Source organism: Argentina silus (assembly GCF_951799395.1).
Source record: "Argentina silus genome assembly, chromosome: 8".
NCBI classification, from domain to species: Eukaryota; Metazoa; Chordata; class Actinopteri; order Argentiniformes; family Argentinidae; genus Argentina; species Argentina silus.
In genome coordinates this window covers 22,632,061-22,639,560 of record NC_139662.1, presented here as the reverse complement: position 1 = coordinate 22,639,560, position 7,500 = coordinate 22,632,061, and the positions used below count along the sequence as shown (strand labels likewise).

The window sequence follows — 7,500 nt, the reverse complement described above, 5'->3', positions numbered from 1 at the left end:
TGTATGGCCTCTTCTCATCGTGCTCCTCTGATCTCTTCCCCCTCCCCCCGCCTTCCCCCTCCCCCCTCCTTCCCCCTCTCTGAACACCACCCCTCCTCTCTGCATCTTGCTCATGTGACTTGTCCTTATCCGTCCACCCCTTCCATCTAAGTATTGGTATGATCCACTGTATATTCTGTTTTCATACCTGGCATACCAATCTGTGGAGGGGGGTTAGTTAATGTTCACCAGATCTAATCGCTGTGTTTCCAGTTTTAGAAGTGTCTTAGGTGTCAGAAGAGCTAAACACAACAACACATTTGCTGCGATTGGATTTACAATTGGCCCTCTTCACCTCCTCTCACCTGTCCTCTTCTTCTTCAGCTCTATTTGATCATCCATATCACCTAACACAACAAGCCCACTCCTGTGCAGATGAACGTGAAAATACTAAGATCACATTGCAAAACAATAAAGTGACTAGAATCATGGTGCTGTAAGCTGCCTGCTTCTCTCTGTAGTACAGTCGGAGGGCATGCACGAAGGAGAGTTTTTGTGAAAGACCCACGCATCCCTCCTCCTACTCTGACCATTACTGTCACCTTCTCTTTCCTCTTCTCTCCCTTTCTTCCCTACTTTCTCTCTCTCTCTCTCTCTCTCTCTCAAGGACAATGCTCGCCACTCATGCCCCAAACACTGGAGGAATGAGACAGTGTCATTAGCTCCCACTCCTTGTCTCAATACATCTCCTCTTTATCTATGGCCTTGTCTACCCTCCTCTCCCTTTCTCTCTCTCTCTCCTTCCCTTTCTCTCTCTCTCCCTCTCTCTCTCTCTCTCAATCACTCTCGGTCTCTCCACATTCCTCTCCTTTCTTGTCAATGCACATATTGCTAGTTAGGGTTTAGCTCTGTCAGTTCTAGAAGCTTTGCTGTCTCAACTTGCTATCCTCTCTCTCTCTCTCTCTTCCTCTTTCTGCCATAAGCGTGTGTCTATATACAGAATAATACCACAACAGACGTAGAAAATAATACAATAGCGACCTGTCTGTTGTAGGGAAGCGTGTATCAGTCCACCACTCTCCCGTGGGTTGAACCCTAGTTCAGACCCTGCTGTGACTGTAAAATAAGGCCCAATCCCACCTCTTATTTTTACCCCTACCCCTCTTTTTCGAGTGCTCCTCGCTTTCCGACTTGCACCTCGGAACAGAGTTACAAGGGGTAGTGGTTGAAATCTTCCCCTATGAAACGGAACCACCCTTCCAAGACCCTGATACGTCACCAGTAGTCGTCGATGGCGTTGATGTAAACAGACGTTTGTTGCCGGACATTTTGAATCTCACAACGCCGTCTTCAGCTGTGGTGACGTCTCTTGCGTGGGCTGTAGGCATCCTTTCGCGGTTGTCAGCAGCAAATCGGACAAATGTAAGAAAAAGAAGAGGTCTTCAACGTTAAAACAATGTTGTAACGTTAGCTAGCTAGCTAGCTAGCTAGAGACATCAGCATACTAGCGATTTTTTGTTACGCTTGTTAGAAAGAAAAGTCTATAATACATTGAAACGACATTAAACTAACATAATACGATGGTTATCATCATTTTAAAATCACAATTAATTAATTTTGTTGCTTGTTGCAGCGTTCGCCACCATCTTGCCGATGATTCGCAAGGCATTCTGGGAGATTTCTCATAGCACTCGGTTTTTGAGTGTGCTTCTGAAAACCCTCCGTTTGGAGGGCCATGTAGCCCTACCACTTCGCCCTACCCCTCTATCCCAACAAGAATCGGGACACCCTACCCCTACGCGTGAACGCGCAAAACAGAGGGCTAGGGCTAAGTGGTAGGGGCAAGGGGTGTATTGGGATTGGGCCAAATAGTAGATTAATCAACCTCCTGACTTTGTTACAGTATATTACTTATACGTATTACTATAATATAGTATAGTAATACTTCTGACTCTGAAACACTGGCCCGGCCGCGTGTGAGTTGCGTGTTTCTGACGTGTGGTGTGTTGTTGCGTGTTCTAGGTGTGTTCCTGATCCCCTACATGATCATAGTGTTCATCGGGGGCATCCCTGTCTTCTTCCTGGAGATTGCTCTGGGCCAGTTCATGAAGCAGGGCGGGGTCTCTGCCTGGAACATCGCCCCCCTCTTTAAAGGTACCATCCACCCCCCCCCACCCCCGTGTGTGTACCGCCACCACCACCACAGAGGAAGAGGGCATTCGTTTTATCCCAAAAAAATAAAAATAAATTCATCCCTTCTTTCTCCTACTGACCACTGTCCTTCCCCTCCTCATCACCATGTGTTGTGGTCCTCTCTCTCTCTCTCTCTCTCTCTCTCAGGTCTGGGCCTGGCCTCCATGGTAATCGTGTTCTACTGTAACACCTACTACATAATGATCCTGGTGTGGGGCCTCTACTTCCTCCTCCACTCCTTCACCACCCCCTTACCCTGGGCCACCTGCGGACACCCCTGGAACACCCCCAACTGCACCCAGGACTTCCGCCGGGCGTGCCACAACCGCAGCGCCCCGCCAGCACCCCCCCTCTCCTCCACCCCCGATCCCTCCATCCCCTCCTCCCTCCTCTCCTCCTCCTCCTCCTCCTCCTCCTTCTCGTCCTCCCCGTTCAACCTCTCCTCCTCCTCCTCTTCCTCCTCCCTGATCCTCTTCAATGGCAGCTGTGTGGAGCCAGAAGGCATGCGTTCACCAGTAATAGAGTTCTGGGAGTAAGTTCTCTTCTGTGTTCTCTGTTGTTCAGTGTTTCCCTTGGTTTTTATTTTAGGAGGTGTGCAGAACCACAAGCAGCATTTGCTGTAGGGTGGTCACCTAATATTAGAGGTCCCCTGTGTTTGTCTGCTCCGCCTCATGATGTGTGTGTTTGACTGGCTGCCTCTTGTCTATTCATTCTGTCCTTTCACACGACTCCTCTAACCTTTCCTCTCTCCCTCTCCCTCTCTCTCTCCCTCTCTCCCTCTCTCCCTCCCTCCCTCCCTCCCTCCCTCCCTCCCTCCCTCCCTCTGTCAGGCGTAAGGTGCTGCGTCTCTCTGGTGGGCTGGAGGAGGCAGGTGACATCAGCTCTTACATGGTGCTGTGTCTCATCGTTGTCTGGGTCATCGTTTACTTCTGCATATGGAAGGGAGTCAAATCCACAGGCAAGGTGAGCGAACGTGTGTGTGTGTGTGTGTGTGTGTGAGCGCGTGCGTGTGTGTGTGTGTGTGTATGCTGGCTGTGTAGGCTAGGCCCTTGGGCTTTTCTCAGTCTTTACCCTTTACCCTTTGACCCCAAAGCTTTAATAGAGTAATTTAATTTAATAGAGTAGAGAGGATCATAATGTCTAGACTGAAACACACACACACACACACAGTGAGTGTATTATGTGAGTATGGTGAGTGTATCTTGGTCCTCTTGATCTTTCTTCTCTGCGCGTATGTGCGTGAGTCCAGTTTGGATTCTAACTCCTGTAATGAACTTCCACCCAGGGGTTCCCATAACAACACACACACACACACACACACACACACACACACACACACACACACAACCCAGAGGGGATTTACTTCACAGCCAGAGTGCTGAGAGAATGTGTTTGTGTGTGTTTCCATATGTAGAGCTTAATTCTGTGTGTGTGTGTGTGTGTGTGTGTGTGTGTGTGTGTGTGTGTGTGTCGTAGCAATAACCAAAGCTCACAGAGCACGGTGAAAACAAAGAGAGTGATTGAGTCGGTCACTCCTAAGCCGATTAGTCATTTTCCTCTGTTTGCATATGAGAGTTGAAGGGGGCTTTTCTCCCTGTGGTCTCTGCAACATCAAGGCAAATATGCTCTCTCTTTATCTTCATGTGAGAACATTAAGGAGGTGGTCAAACTCTAAGTTTCCACAAGCTAGCAGGGGGCACAGTAGCTTTCTCAGCCAAATCTAGAAAAGTCTTTTCCTTCGGTCTCCATTTGGTTTCCCAGTAGGTGTAGAAAAACTAGCCTGATGTTTCTGAGGTTGTAGTTTTTACACCAGATATCACAGTCAAGCTCTTTTCTGAAGGTCTTTCCATGTCAGGGGAGGCTGGTGGAGGTAGAAATCGGAGGACGGGCTCATTGTAATGCATGGAATAATGAGGAATGGTATCAAACGTGTATTTCTCATTCATTCCAATGAGCCCGTCCTCCGATTTCTACCTCCACCAGCCTCCCCTGTATCACATACCCTCCTGGGGTCATCGCCAGCACCTGTTATTCCCAATGGAGACGATATTTGACAGAGACATAAATTAGTTTCAGGTAGTGAAATGATGAGAAAATGATGTCCTTGTTTAAATTTCAAAGCATATCCCCAGGGTCATTAGTGAAAAGCACAGTGTCACAGTCACTCCTCTGGAGCAATTAACTGTTTTGGAGAGGACAAGGCTTTGTTTAATGGTAGATCAAGTGTTGCTTGATCTCCCGCCGGGCCTGGAGAAAAATACTGATTACTTATTACTGATAGTTGCCTCTCTGCCTGGGGAATTATTTGTTTTGTGAACATTCCATTCAAATGTTTAAGTGTACTCAAGTGAGTCAGTCCCCTCTCCTGTAGGAGGTCTACTTCATGGACCTGTCCCCTCTCCTGTAGGAGGTCTACTTCATGGACCTGTCCCCTCTCCTGTAGGAGGTCTACTTCATGGACCTGTCCCCTCTCCCCCTGTAGGTGGTCTACTTCACTGCTCTGTTTCCATACCTGGTTCTGGTGGTTCTGTTGGCCCATGGTGTCACCCTGCCTGGGGCTATTGATGGGATTGTGTACTACCTGAAACCAGACTGGTCCAAACTCGGAGAGGCACAGGTAAGGTGTGTGTGTCTGTGTGTGTCTGTGTTTGTCTGTGTGTGTCTGTGTGTGTTTGCGTGCCTGTGTGTGTTTGCGTGGCTGTGCGTGTGTCTGCGTGCCTGTGCGTGTGTCTGCGTGCCTGTGTGTGTCTGCGTGCCTGTGTGTGTTTGCGTGGCTGTGCGTGTGTCTGCGTGCGTGACCATGTTGTAAGCCAGTGTATTGTGTTGATGCTGCAGGTATGGATCGATGCGGCCACGCAGATCTTCTTCTCCTACGCCATCGGACTCGGCGCCCTCACCGCTCTCGGCAGCTACAACCGCTTCCACAACAACTGCTACCAGTGAGTATGACCACAAACACAAGTCAGCCAGTATGACCGCAACTTGGAGGTTAACAACTGTTGCCAATGAGTATGACCACAAACACAAGTCAGCCAGTATGACCGCAACTTGGAGGTTAACAACTGTTACCAGACATGACAGATTTGATAGGACAAGAAGAATGGAATGCTGTCTCTGGTTCAACGGGTGTAACCACTGACTAGTATGTAACCATTAACACGGTCACACGCGGTTAACCTACCTAACAGAACCAACCATCCTCACTATCACAACGACCTGTGATTGGGGGAACTCACCATGTCCTGCTACAGTACAAGCGACGCTCACACAGATTCCCTCCTACTGCGTTCAAAATGTGTGTGTTCTCTCTCTCTCTCTCTCTCTCTCTCTCTCTCTCTCCCTCTCTCTCTCCCTACCCCCCCTTCCTCTCTCTCTCTCTCCCTCTCTCTCTCCCTACCCCCCCTTCCTCTCTCTCTCTCTCTCTCCCTACCCCCCTTCCTCTCTTTCTCTCTCCCTACCCACCCTTCCTCTCTCTCTCTCTCCCTCTCTCTCTCCCTACCCCCCCTTCCTCTCTCTCTCTCCCTTCATATGATTGGAATTTGAGCAAAACAGGTTTCCGATGCTTTTCTCATGATTCAAATATTTTTCTCACAGGTTCCAGACTTCATTGGAATGTGAATGTGGGTTAATGGATTGAGGCGACCCCTGGAGTGACTATAGCCTTGTCTGCAGACGTCTAAGCTCTCCTAGAGGCTTGGAGTCGCTGATCTAAAGTAGTTATTGACAGGTTACTTAAGGAATTAGGCTTGGTCTGTAGACCGTAAGCAGTGTGGACAGGGGAGGAGCCAGATCGATGTAGAGGCATCCCACAATAGCTTCTGAGAAGCAGCAGACATCAATTGCTGCAAAGGAAGTTCAACAGAATCTCATGCCTCTTTTTGATTAACAATGACTACTCATTTTTTTGCGTCACAAAGAAGAGTTTCTTATTAAAGTCCCGTTGTCCTCCAGCAGTGGCTGGAGATCTTTTTATTTGCACATCCAAACAGCCACGTCCGCCCAGACCAGCTGCTGGTGTCTGTCCTCGGTGGACCGTCCTAGATGCTCTTAGTGTAGCCTAAACAGACGAAGAAATGTAAACACTCGCTACCTAAAATGGCAGTTTGCCAGACGCCAGTAATAGGAGTGATTTTTATTAGATCTCAGGACTCGATACTGGGCCTTTACAGGAATTTATGGAATGTCCTTATTAGTGGAGCATCAAGAATTATATCCCTCCTCTCCACTGGCTATTTTCTTTTGACCTAAATTGGGAGTTTAGAGTTTCCAGATATGAATGTATTTATGTCAGCTTGGCCTTCTCTGTCCTACTGTGCCTTTCTCCAATTCCAAATGACTTCCAGAGGCCCTGCGATCTGGAACTCACTGACTGCTGTCTGGTCAAGCAGATGTGTCACTGTCACTGTTTAAAGCTGATGTTTAAAGAGACTGTCAATCACAGCTCTACACCACCAGTAGCTTGACTTTTTAATGAAGATTTTTTTCCTTTCTTTTGCATCTAGATTTAATCATATCTTTAGTTTGTTTCGTTATCCACTGGGGGGGGGGGGGGGCTGACGACAACAACATACTGTTGTTTAACTGTGTACAAGCTGTCTTTCTATTTATGCAAATTAACTCAACGAAATATTGATGATACCCAGTTAATATGTGACGGTATCCTATCTGCACTGCGGGCAGATGGTGGACACAGACGAGCAGATCCACTGGCAGATATACAGTACCAGTCAAAAGTTTGGACACACCTTCTCATTCAATGGTTTTTCTTTATTTTTATTATTTTCTATGTTGTAGATTAATATTGAAGACATCAAAACTATGAAGGAACACATATGGAATTACGTAGTAAACTAAAAAGTGTTAAACAAACCAGAATATGTTTTATATTTTAGATTCTTCAAAGTAGCCACCTTTTGCTTTGATGACAGCTTTGCACACTCTTGGCAAGGTGTGTCCAGATTTTTGACTGGGACCGTAGTTATTCCTCATGGTGGTCTGAGTCCATGTGCCACGCCAGGTACTGTACATCCTACTCCCGTCTTCAGGCCTCAGTTAGTCCATGTGACACAACAAACCCATCTAATTACACTCTCATGATTGGTGGCTGTACAGTGATCCGTCATCATCAGGAACCAATCAGTGCGTGTTTTTAACTTTATTAACTTTATTAACTCTCCCTCTTGGTGACTCTAGGACAACCATCTCCTCTGGTCCTTCCACATGCGTCCCGGTGGCTGTTCGGACGGTGGTTGCATAAGACAGAAATGTTAGAAAGCCGAGCTATGCAGGTCAGGCTGTTGTGTCCTCTCTCCTTGTATAGATAAGTCT

At 47.5% G+C, this 7,500-nt stretch overlaps 1 protein-coding gene across 1 annotated transcript in view; it reads left to right on the top strand.

Moving 5' to 3' along the window:
* The window catches only part of LOC310807961 (sodium- and chloride-dependent creatine transporter 1), a gene marked incomplete at its 3' end in the record, with an annotated part of 19,420 nt that overhangs the window by 6,873 nt on the left and 5,047 nt on the right, over positions 1-7,500 (top strand). The window contains exons 3-7 of the mRNA XM_083674635.1: positions 2,002-2,133; positions 2,320-2,704; positions 3,003-3,135; positions 4,655-4,789; positions 5,008-5,111. Coding sequence (XP_083530761.1) covers positions 2,002-2,133; positions 2,320-2,704; positions 3,003-3,135; positions 4,655-4,789; positions 5,008-5,111 — 889 coding nt within the window. The remainder of the gene's footprint in view (positions 1-2,001; positions 2,134-2,319; positions 2,705-3,002; positions 3,136-4,654; positions 4,790-5,007; positions 5,112-7,500) is intronic.